The sequence below is a fragment of the Talpa europaea genome (genome assembly GCF_964194135.1).
Source record: "Talpa europaea genome assembly, chromosome: 7".
Taxonomy (NCBI): domain Eukaryota; kingdom Metazoa; phylum Chordata; class Mammalia; order Eulipotyphla; family Talpidae; genus Talpa; species Talpa europaea.
In genome coordinates, this window is record NC_140074.1 from 93,666,345 (window position 1) to 93,678,749 (window position 12,405).

The 12,405-nt window shown below is 42.6% G+C and overlaps 1 protein-coding gene across 1 annotated transcript in view; it reads left to right on the forward strand.

Annotated features, from left to right (window-relative positions):
- Positions 1-12,405, forward strand: part of GLP2R (glucagon like peptide 2 receptor) — a gene marked incomplete at both ends in the record, with an annotated part of 45,416 nt that overhangs the window by 8,138 nt on the left and 24,873 nt on the right. Inside the window, 3 exon segments of the mRNA XM_084237920.1 lie at positions 2,253-2,340; positions 3,699-3,803; positions 8,709-8,830. Coding sequence (XP_084094046.1) covers positions 2,253-2,340; positions 3,699-3,803; positions 8,709-8,830 — 315 coding nt within the window.

Genomic DNA, 12,405 nt, shown 5'->3' on the forward strand with positions numbered 1-12,405 from the left:
TTCCCTGCTCTGTCTGGTGAATCCTCTCACCCTCCCGCACCCCGGTTCTTGTTTAAAAATAAATAAATCTTTAAAAAAAAATAAAAGTTGGTTATGTGATTCTTTGGAAAAATGCAAAAGAACTACTCACAGACCCCATCATAGATGCTGGACAGAGAAAGGAGAGGGTGGATTAGACGAATCACGCAGGAAGTGAAAATTACCTACCTATTTGACTCAGAGGTATTTTTGTTTGTTTTGCTCTGTGTGTGTGTGTGTGTTTGGATGTAGTTTGTGACTAGGTAGCATCTTCCCCATTGTTATACCCTTCCTATCTCATTCTTTCATGTTATCTATCTGGCCCCAGAATGTGCTTGAGTCTATTATACCTTGCTTGAGAGACAAAAATCTCAAAGTCATCTGATCAACTGGATGACCTTAATCCAGTTCACTCTATCCTTTCCTGTGCCATTCCTCTCCTCCCACTCCACTATTGTACCTTTGTTTCTTTAGCAAGAAAATGAGGGCAATAAATACTGCCTATGCTAGAGACTTGTATTCTGAGGTGTAAGGCATACCTCAGCCCTCAAGAAACTTCTGGGGCAATGAGGGAGAGACGAACAAGCCTTCCGTACAAGACAGTACATGAGGGATGTGGGAGTCACTGGCATATGGAGTCTGAGGCCACTGAGGGTGAGGGTCACTAGTACAGAACTGCAGTGAGGGAGATGGTCAAGAGTGGCCAAGGGTCATTAGGCTTGAGTGAGTTTTGTGTGATGAATAGGGAGTGAGCAAGTCAAAAGGAGGTGGAAAGAGAGTCAACAGAAAGTGCAAAGATGTAAAGGTGAGGGCCTCCCCTGGTAGCGCAGTGGTTGAGCGCTGGGCTGTGAAGATGCCCACAGCCTCTGCAGTGCCGGTTCGATTCCCGGCCCCTGGCGAGGGTCCCACATGGCGCACAGATCTCTCCTGCCACACCCGCTGCTCCCCTCAGCAGTGTATTTCGTCGGTCTGCCTGTTCTGCTCTCCGCTCTGGCTCTGGTGAATTCTCTCACCCTCCCGCGTGTCTGGCTGTACCCAGTGCTTGTATAAATAAAATAAATAAATTAAAAAAAAAAAGATGTAAAGGTGAGAAACAGCAAGACTAGTGTTCAAAGACCGGGGATGGAGGTGATGGACATGTTCAATTTCAAGTCAATGAGCCATGAGGGTTAGACTTTAGGCAGGAAAGTCCTGTGATGATGGCATGGGGAGGAGATGATAGAGGGGAGACTGTGGCACTCAATCAGAGACCAGAGGTAGAAGAAGTGGAGGCAGGATTGAACAGCAGAGAAATTCAGGAGGACAGAATCTGGTGCCTGGCTGGATGTGGGCATGGAGAGGGTGGAGGGAGGAGTTGAGGACAGCTCTTGGTTTTTGGTTGTGACTGAGAGGACAATGGTCCAAAGCACTAAGGGAAGCAGAAGATGATAGGGTTAGATCTCATTTCACTCTCTTTGCCAGCTGATTATATAATTGCTCTATCTTTAGCGGATTCTAAGTTCTTTAAAGCAGAAACTGTGTCTTATCTTTTTCATCTCTGTATCACCTTCAATTCTTCCCTAATGGCACATAATAGGCACTCAATGAAGATGAGTGAGTTGAAGAACAGAAATCCCTTTTAAAATGAAAAGAAGTGGTACAGATATATAATTAGAAGTTTTAGTCTATCTAATTATCTGGGGAGCCCAAAAAGTATGTGCTGTGTTTCCAGACATCTCTGGGACGGGATAGGTAATGTCAGGAAAAATATTCCAAGACCTCAGTAAATAGCCCAAGACCTGGACCCACAGGTACATGGGCAGGGAACTGTAGACCTCTGCAAGTCAGGAGACTCAATGTGGTGTAAGAGGCATCTGGGCCCTGTCTGACACCGTATTGAGTCTCCTTAGTGGGATGCTTCTCACTTTCAGAGCTAAATAGTCTTAGGAACCTGCAATCGCTCATCTGGGAGGGTGTAAAGCATCTTACATATTACATCAATTGAAATGTCAATCTCACTTGAAGATTTTGAAAAAAAATTTAGATATTTTATTAAAAGCAACATTAGATTACGTAGTAAATGTAAAATTTGTGTGTATTTTTAAGATAAAATGTAAGATGCCAAAGAAATTCTGTTTCTTAGAGCAAGCTATTACAAACACATTAGTGGGAAGCCTGAGAATCATGGTGTGTGATGAGAGCCAGGCCTTTGTGTTTGCAGCTAATCCAGAGTCACCAGGTTTGGTTCTGTTTAGGTTCCAGGATCGCTCCTGGAGAAGACAACTCAAAAGTGGATTCAATACAAAGAGCAGTGTCTGAGAGACTTACTCAAGGAGCCTTCTGGTAAGTATATATATTAGCTATCTATAGCTGTGTAATAAATTACCCTGAAGGCTAGTGTTTAAAATAGTGATTAAAAAATGCATTATCTATCATAGTCTATGGGTCAGGAGTTCAGACAGGGTCCGTTGGGGATGGCTTGTTTCTGCTCTCTAATATACGGAGTGTAGTTGTAAGATTCTGTGACTGGGGGCTGGAATCATCTGAAGATTTGTCCCCATCATGCTTTTTGACTGACACTTGTTCTGAGCTGAGAGATTTCCAGCTGTTCCCCTCTCCCTGAGATTATTCCCTCTGCCCAGTCAGGCAACACTCAAAGCTTGATATCTGTTAAATAATCATCTTGCACTTCGGGGGATCCTGCTTTCTGAGGTCACATAAGGTAGGTGCTCTTTAATTGGAGCCTGCCATGAGCAACATAGTCAGGTGAGCATCATCTCCCACAGACCTGGTATTGATACATGGAAGCCAACTCCACAAGGTGGTCTGAGCCAGGTCATAACCTAGTAGAGCTGCATTTGTAGGGACCTGGTGCCAGCAACCTGGCTGCTCATCTCAAGTGGCCGCTGAGTTCTAGGCCAATAGGAGCAGATGGTGGGTATGACACTTGTTTTCTGGAAGTGAGGAACTTACATTATGGAAGTTTGGGACCTAACCTGAAATCTCTTCATTTGACTCTTTGAGAACTATGAAACTGAAGCTTACGTTGATAGCTTTTCTTTGGCAAATACCAGGGTGGAAATCACCTCCTGAGCTTGAGACAGTCCAGGCATTCCATAATTTTCATTGGATTAGTCTTCAGAGAAATAGAATGAAGTAGTGTTCATGTCGGGTGCACGTGATGAAAAGCCTCAGTTCTTCAGATCCCCTTTTATCCACTGGTCAATTTGTACATTTCACAGTCAGAGTGTTCCAGAATCTAATTGGTAAAGATTTGACCATTATTCAAGTGTGGAATATGAGTTGCTGGTGGAATCTCCAAGTTCTCCTGACCCTGAGTTTTTGTGAGAGTTCAGTTCGTGTAAAATAAACCAAAATCATTGTGACGTGCACATTGACATACTGGACTGGACCACTGCCAGAGGTCAGGTTTGGGAAGACAAAGCCAGTGTTTGTGGATTCGTTAGACATTTCTGTCTTCCCCACATTGTTCCTCATCTTAGACCATCTGGAGACTGGGGTCTCCCAAGCAGTTCCCAAGGGATGCCCAAGTACCAATCTGGACAGGTTGTACCAGCTTCAGATGCCAGGAAGGCAGGCTCTAGACTCTGGACTCTGGGCTCAGTCTGGGCTGCTCTGCCTTCATCAGGGGACCTCTAGCTCCAACACTGCTGTTCATTTGTACCCTCTTCTCTTTGCAGGCATATTTTGTAATGGGACCTTTGATAAGTATGCCTGCTGGCCTCATTCCTCTCCAGGAAATGTCTCTGTTCCTTGCCCTTCATACTTACCTTGGTGGCGTGAAGGTAAGAAGTCTTATATTGCTAATTGCTGAGGGTTCCTTAAAGGCTCATCTCACCTGCGTAGAACAACCCTTAGAGCAAGCATAGGTGTTTTTCTCAAGTCCTCTCCTCCCACAGAATGTCCCTACGAAGCTGTCAGTATTACATCTTCCCTCTCTCTACTTCTCTTGTCTTCCTATGTCCAGATGGTCCATTACCATAGTAGTCTTCTTTTCTTTGAAGAATAGAGTAACCACAGGCCTGGCTACTGCAGAATTTGCTGCTGTGGGGATAAGAATTATCACCATTGTGGAGAGGAGAAAGATTGGGATACTCACATCCATTCAACTTTTGATTTGTCATATCAGGAGAAAGGATGTCAAAAGTACCCTTGGAATGGTATGGGAAGGAGGTACTGTTGAACTGGTGCTTTTAAACCCCATGAGACTCAGATGGAGAATTCAATCATTTAGCTTGTTCCGTTGCCACTTGTAGAAAGAGGCTGTTACTAGGAATCCAGAACAATAACCCACGCCCACCTCCAGCAGACCAACCTCTTGGTTATTTTACTTTGGTTAGAATTATTCTGCCTTTGACTAAACACCAGCTAAGACCAGGCACAGCTATTGTCAGGAAACATAAGTGTTTACAAAGTTTCAGGCAAAGCAAAAATGATAATGGGTTTTTGAGAAGTGAGGTTAAAATACTTTTTTCTTAATTTCAGTCCAATAAAACATTATGTCAGTTCAAAATTTGGTTTTGATTTTTGAGGCCTTGCTGCAAAGAGGGGTTTTCAAAGGAAGCTGTATTTCTGGATATGGGATAGTCATGTGTATAATGGAACTGTCCTCTGGTGAGATCCAGTTGGAATCAACCCAGGAGGTATGAGGATGTGATGTTTAGAGAAGATGGAAAGAAAGATACTAGATTACTTGCTGGGCCAGATGGGTCTGAATGATTCAGGCAAATAGTCCCTTTAGGAGCCAGCTCAGTGAGGTGGAAGGAGTGCTGGACATGGAGTCAGAAGTCTTAAAGGTAGACCATAAACCCGATTTTCTCTCTGTTGATAGCTTTTTAAAAATTTTTATTTATTTTTTAAATTTTATATATTTTTTACATCATTTTTCATTTTTGCACAATGTATGCATTTTCATCTTGGTTATAGTCCCCATACAATTCCCACCCCCCACTTGTTTCAATCCTACTCCCTCCTCTCCCCCCGCCCTGCCCCGTAGTGTGTCTCTGGTTCATAGTTGCTTGTTGATTTTGATTTTTACTTTATTATAATTAGCCTTTTTCCTGGTCCCTTATTTAGGTTTTCTAAATTCCTGCTGTGAGTGAGACCATCTGGTATTTTTCTTTTTCTTTCTGGCTTATTTCGCTGAGTATGATCCAATAGCATATGAAAAAATGTTCAGCATCACTTGTAATCAGGGAAATGCAAATCAAAACTACAATGAGATACCATCTCACACCAGTGAGAATGGCACATATTAAAAAAACTAGCAACAACAAATGTTGGCGAGGATGTGGAGAAAAAGGAACTCTCCTGCATTGCTGGTGAGAGTGCAAACTGGCCCAACCACTATGGAAAGCTGTATGGAGATTCCTCAACCTGCTAAAGATGGAATTTCCACATGATCCAGCAATTCCACTCCTAGTTATTTACCCAAAGGACACAGAAACATTAAAAGGGCACCGGCACCCCTTTGTTTATAGCAGCACTATTTACAATAGCTAAGCTATGGAAACAACCCAAATGCCCAAAAATAGATGACTGGATCAAGAAGATGTGGCATATAAACACAATGGAATATTACTCAGTTATCAAAAAGATAAACTCATGCAATTTGCAGCAATATGGATGGAGCTGATAGCTTTTTTTTTTTTTAAGATGCCATTGGTTTATAGCACTGTATGTGATTCAGAAATATAGGATCCTACCTTTTCAGATATATGTTACTACACCACTCAAGTGACCCATAGTCCTCCAGCAAAGTCCATTGTACCCCCTCCTGGGTTTCCTCTCTACCCTTCCCCTCCCCACTCTGGAAGCCTCAGTTTTATAGTCAGATGTCTAGGGTTTGCAATTGATCTGATTTGTTTTTCTATATCCCGCATGAGTAGAACCATTTGATAGTTGTCTGTTTCCTTTTGTCTTGTTTTGCTTAGTATAGTCCCGCCAGTTCCATCCTTGTTGTCGTAAATGGCAATAGTTCATTTTTAATAGCTGCATAGTATTCCATTATATTCACATATACGTACACATACACATACATACACCACACCTTCTAATCCACTCCTCTGTTTTTGAACACTTAAGTTGTTCCCCTAACTTGGCTTGGAACACATAAATGGTTACACTTATGAACATAGGAGTGTATATATACCTTTGAGTTAGTGATTTTGCATTCTTTGGATAGATACCTAAGAGTAGATTTGCTGGGCCTTATGGTAGATCTATTTTTAATGTTTTGAGAAGTCCCCATACTGTATTTCATAGGTCATGGACTAGTCTGCATTCCTACCAAAAGTGTTGTACACTTTTGTTCCTTTTCCCTTTTATCTTTACCAACACTTGTTGTATATGGTCATTTTGATATGGGCTATTCTCACTGGTATGAGATGGTATCTCATTGTGGTTTTGATTTGCATTTCCTGATAAGTGATGATGAACATTTTTTCATGTGCCTATTGGCCATCTGTATGTCTTCTCGGAGAGGAATATTTTTAGATGTTCTCTTTTATTGATTTAGTTTTTTGGTTTTCCTTGGTTGAGTTGTGTGAGTTCTTTGTACATCTTAGATATTAGGTCATTGTCAGGTGTTTGCTGTGCAGTTGTTTTCTTCCATTCAGAAGGATGTCTTTTCATTTTAATGATAGTTTCTTTTGCTTTCATAATCTTTTTAGTTCTATATAGTCCCATTTGTTTATTTTTGATTTTGTTGTCCTTGCTGTAGGAGTCCTCAAATACATCACTGTCTCCAATGTAGTGAAAAATTTTGCCTATTTTAGTCTGTATATTGTATAGTTTCAGGTATTATATCTATATCTTTAATCTATTTTGAGTTAACTTTTGTATGTGGTGTGAGATAGTGGTCTAGTTTCATTCCTTTACATGTATCTGTCCAATATTCCTAATTTGAAGGAATTTTCTTTTGTCATATAAGTTTGGCGTGGGCTTATTTCTGGGCTCTTAATTCTGTTCCATTGGTCTGTGTGTCTGGTTTTATTCCAAATGGCATACTGTTTTGTTTTCTGTAACTACAAGTTTTCAAACTTGTACTATAATTTGAAGTCTGGAAGCGTGTTATCTCTATTATTCCTCTTTTTTTTTTTTTCCAGTCAGGATTACTTTGGCTATTCAGGGTCTTTTGTGGTTCCATATACATTTCAGTAATGTTCTATTTCTTTGAAGAATACTACTGAAACTTACATAGGGATTGCATTGACTCTGTATATTGTTTTAATTACTGTGGTCATTTTAGTCAATGGGAATGTGTGTTTGGCAGGGAAGGAGACAGTGAGTGCAAAAGTCCCATTTGGGGAGCACATATGGTGTGTTTTACAAAGAGCAAGGAGGCCAATGTGGATGGAGCAAAGGGGAGAGAGAAGAAATAGGAATTACATTGGCGAGAATTGGGGACTAGATCTCTGGAGCTTTGTGGGAGGCATCTAAGAACTCTCACTTGTTTTCAGAGAGTCCTGGGAAGACTTTGAGCTGAGATGACTTACATTTTATTCAACTCACTCTGATTTCTGGGTTAACTGGCATGGTCTACACACCATGAGTCCTCTGTGGCCACCCAATCCACACACCATGAGGGGAAAATGTAAATGAGAGATAATGGTGGGTTTTACCTAGGGTGTTAGCAGGAGGTGAAAGCGGTGGTCAAATTCTACATATATTTGAAGTTAGAAGACAACAGTCTGGGCTGATGGACCTGATGGAAAGAAACTGAAAGAAAGCAAGGATGACTCCAAATTGTTGGGCCAGAAAATTAAAAGATGGGCTTACTATTAGCAGAGGCAGGAAGTTAGGTGAGTGGTTCAGGTTTGAGGAAAAGATGATGAGTTTGGTTTGGAGTGTGTTGTTTGAGATGCCAGCTGGACACCGCTAGCAAAGCTGGTAGATGGATGCTGTGGGTTTCCATCGATTCAATTCAGCAAATAGTTACTGTTGGTCTATTACGTGCAGGGTCAGGATTAGGAAGTTCCAACAAATTTCCATTGCTCATATGCAAGTCCAGTCCCTGATCATCCAAGGAGGAGGACCTTTGCCAAGGGCTCCTAGAATAGATATGTCAGAGTCACTGGGGCCATCACTGTGGGCAGGGTGCTTTGCTGTCACTTGTGTACACACACACACACACACACACACACACACACACTTTAATTTATCCCTCTCCCAAAACTGTGGATGGAAGGTACCATCATTATCCCCAGACCCTAATGATGAAAACCAGACTCTCCAAGAAGGACTGAGCCCAGGCCCACAAAGCTTACAGACAGCAGAGCAGGCTTTGTGATGCCCGCTTTTTCTCTTTCCTGGTTCCCCTTCTTATGCATCAGGAAGCAGTGGCACCACTGATCAAGCACCAGGAGCCTGGGGGTTGGCGTCTCCGTGCTGGGCTGCACCCTGGAAGCGTAGCAGTCTCTGACTCACCAGAGACTATTTCAGCTCCAGAGACTTTGGGTAAACACAGCAGACATTAGCAGATCATGGTGTATTATGAAATGTAGAGGTTTCCGTGTTTTGCTTTCTGTTCCAAATAAACAGTAAGGATGCTAATGAGCCCCCCGAAGGAAGTGAAAATCCCTTTTCCCTGGGATTTTCCACAGTTCTGCTGCGAGAGCGGTGGCCTTACCACATGCTCAGGGAACAGGCTGTGTGTTCTGACCTTTCCCCTAGAGTGTGTTTACTTTCAGAGAGCTCAGGACGGGTCCACAGACACTGTTTGGCTCAGGGGACTTGGCAGACGCTGGAAAACTCCACAGATATTTGGCAGGATAACTCCGAATGCTTGGAGGACCAGCGCTTCAAAGAAAACGTGAGTGTGTTTGGGTTGGTGACAACACACCCCTGGGCCCAAGCCACCTTCCTCCAGGCCCTCGGTGGTCTGTCAGCTTTAGGGGCCACTCAAGAGCTCTCCCCCATCCTGTCTTCCCCAGACTCACCTAAGGCAGAGTCCACAGTCACCCAAAATAGTAACCCCAGTGGCAGCCTCTGAATTTCTTCTACTGCAAGGGTGAAAAGTGAACCCATAAGGGAAGTCAGTCTCTAAGGTTGGTCCTAGCCTTTGCATTTGCTGTTCCCTGTGCTGGAACACCTGTCCCTAACTCATCTGTGGCTTCTCCTTCTGATCCTTCAGGTTTCAGTTCAATGTCTCCTTTACAGAGAAGTCTTCTGTGGCCACCCAATCTAGAGTGGCCTCCAAGGTCACTCTCTACCACTTCCTCTGATACCCTGAGCACTCTCTGATGCTCTTTTGTGTTGTCATATTTCCAACTAGCCCCTCTTTAGAATGTAGACTCAGTGGCAACAGGATGACCTGGCAAGTCAGAGAGAGGTGAGGCATGGGGCCTGGCTGGAGGCCAGGCAAGAACAGGCAGGGGCCATTGCAGTAGCAGCCCAGATATGAAGAGAACACTAGCAGCAGTGGAAAAGAGGGAGGCTGGATTCACAGGTTACCTGGGTGGGGAAATGGTGGAGTCAGATGCTGGGTGTGGGTAAGTGGCAGAGTCAGGGCCAGCACAGCCTGGCTTGATGTCTGGCTTGGGCCCCTGAGGACATTTGAAAGCTCCTCAGTGAGACAGGATGCAGGAACTCCATGTCTTTCAGCTCTCCTGGGTTCTAGATTTCACTACCTAATTCTTTGTTCTAACTCAAGACTGTAAACCTCAGCCCACCCTCTGATCCCAGGATGTGGCTCACTTTTTTCATGATTTAGTTGGATTTCAAAATTCTTTAGCTTTCTTAAATCATTTTGATATTTTCCCATTAAATGCTAAACATGTTTCAATAATGTTTGGGGAGGAGGGAAGGTAAGGGGTGCTGGTCTAGCAACACTACCTCCATGACTGAAGCCACATCCCCTCTCTGCAGGCATCCAAGTGTGGAGTTGGTAATGCTGACATTGCTCAGTGGGGGTGGATATGAGAGGGGCAGTGGTGTGGACTGAGTCCTCCCGTCCTGGGACCATCAGTCACTCCACAGTGAGCATGATGGCATCGCTTGCCCTAGACTGACTCCTCTGGTCCCCTCCAAACAGAATGTCCTGCTATTACAGGACAGGGAGAGGGGCAGCCCAAACCCCGCAAACCTGCCTATTCTAAATGGGTTCTGCCAGCCACCGCATCAACACAAAACATATGAGAATTTAATGGGAAGGAACTTTAATAAAACTAGGAAACAATACAGGAAAGGCAAAGAATTTAGTTTCTAAATGAAGCACCCAAAGTTACCCATCCCCTAATGAGTAAAAGTCCATCAATATGGGATTGGCCCAGAGCAAGGGCCCAAAGCCTGCCACAAGTCTAAAGCATCTTCCAGTGGGGACCCACAGAAAAGGGTCAGAAACAACCAGACAAGCCCGGAAGGAAAAGAGCAAAATCAACATCAAGATAAAAGCTGCCATTGTCCCCTCCCCACGGGTCTCACCCACATCTGCGTCACCCAGTCCACGACCAAAAGGCAAGCGTGTTTCTTCACGTGTCTCTTGGCTCCATGTGCCTCCTCCAGGTCTCCTTCTTGCTCTCCATCTTGCTTCCTTAGTCTCCTCTGCAGCTTCTTCTCTCTGCTCAGCTCCACCCTCTTTTTGGGTGGGGCAGGGAACCTGGAACCTCCCCCTTTCCTGGGGACCACCCTGTTACTCTGCCAGGTGGGGCTCTCTCTGGTCCACCCCTAGGGCAGTGAGCACAGTCTCCTTGTCAGTATGAGATTTTGGTGTCTGAGAGTAGATTTCCTGCAGTGGCTACTTGGGCTATTCTTTAAACATAGGTTTTATTTGACTTTCAAAAGTCAAAGACCTAGTTTTCTGTTTATTTTTTAAGGTAGAGATATAGATATGTCTTTCTCTCTCTCTCTCAAATGCCTATAGATGTATAATGTGACTGGTAAATCGTAATACTTTCAAGGAGGTCTTTGAATAATTTTTAAACTGCATTAATACATTTAAGATATGAGATGTCTTAAATGTTTTAAATATCTGAAATAGTTGATACAAAAAACAAGTCTAATTCTTAAATAATTCCTGTTCATTGACTACATCAAGCTCTTACAGGGAGTCTTACATTTTCTTACTGTCAATACCAGTTTCATTAAGTTTCTAATTTAAACTTAAAATCTAAAGGCAAATATTTATTGACCACACTTCATATTGGAATCCCAATGTCAGCTTATTAGATCCTGTAGTATACCAAAACTCTAGATAGTAACACTAATTACACACAGGTTATGCAAATAATTTTAAACCCTCTGTGTGAGGGTAGATGCGTGGTGATGCTGTATGAAATGTTATTGGTAGAATTTGGGTCTGGATATAAGATGTTCTTTATAAAATTCCACCTACTTTGCTGTGTATTTTAAAGTTTTCATAATAATTATTAAGAAAACAGGACAAGCTCTATATATGATTTTCACACAAAAATATTAATACATGTAATGACTTGATTAAGCCTTGCAAAGGTTAAGACCAAAAGATTAAGTTCTCACTAAGGAAACAAACTGGCCAAGAAAGTAGAGGTTTCCCTCTCGGGAACCACAGTGCATGTATAGACAAAGGTTTGTTTGGCCTTGCTGTCAGTATCAGTGGTGTGGGTGTTCTAATGTAAAATTGGCTCCCTGCTCCCACCCACACTGATTTGCAATGATCTGCAATGTTTGCCAACTTTTGTGATGTAAATACTCCCACCACAGCCAACAAAAAGCTTTCAATGAGATATCATTGAAAGCAGTATAGGAAAAATATTCACCGGATACACCGTTAGAGTCATAATAACATAGCATAAATAATTGCAAGAGCATTGAAAAGAGAAGTGTAGAAAAATATTGACGTGTGAGTTGAGTATTTATTACTTTTATTTTTAATATAATTTATTTTATTGTCAAATTTTTAGTTAAGCTTGCCTTTTACCATGACTCCTTCGAAAAGTAGCCAACAGGTGCTCACAAGCTATGTGACCACATGGCCAGATCTGCCAGGGTGATTTTTTTTTTTTTCATTCCCACTTAAGGCCCAAGTCCATGTCCTTTGGGGGAGGAGGATCCATCTTCTCATATTCAAGATATTTCACTACCTATTTATTTGTCCTGACTGGAACCTGCAACCCCGCCCCCATCCTGGCCTTGGCTCATTCCTCAGAGCCTCATGGGAGTTGGCATGGCCCAGGCTCTGGTCTATGGCATCTCCCAGGAGGATAAAAATCTTCCATTGTGTCCTGCACATCTATAGGGAATTCTTGCTAAACCTCTACTTAACTTTATCACCTGATTTAAGTTGGAAGAATTCTTTGTTTCTCATACAATTTTGCCATGTGATAGGTCATACTTCTTAAAGTTCTATGTATTATGTATGTATCTATGTGTTCATTTTAATTCTTTCAAGGTAATCTTTGATTAATTTTT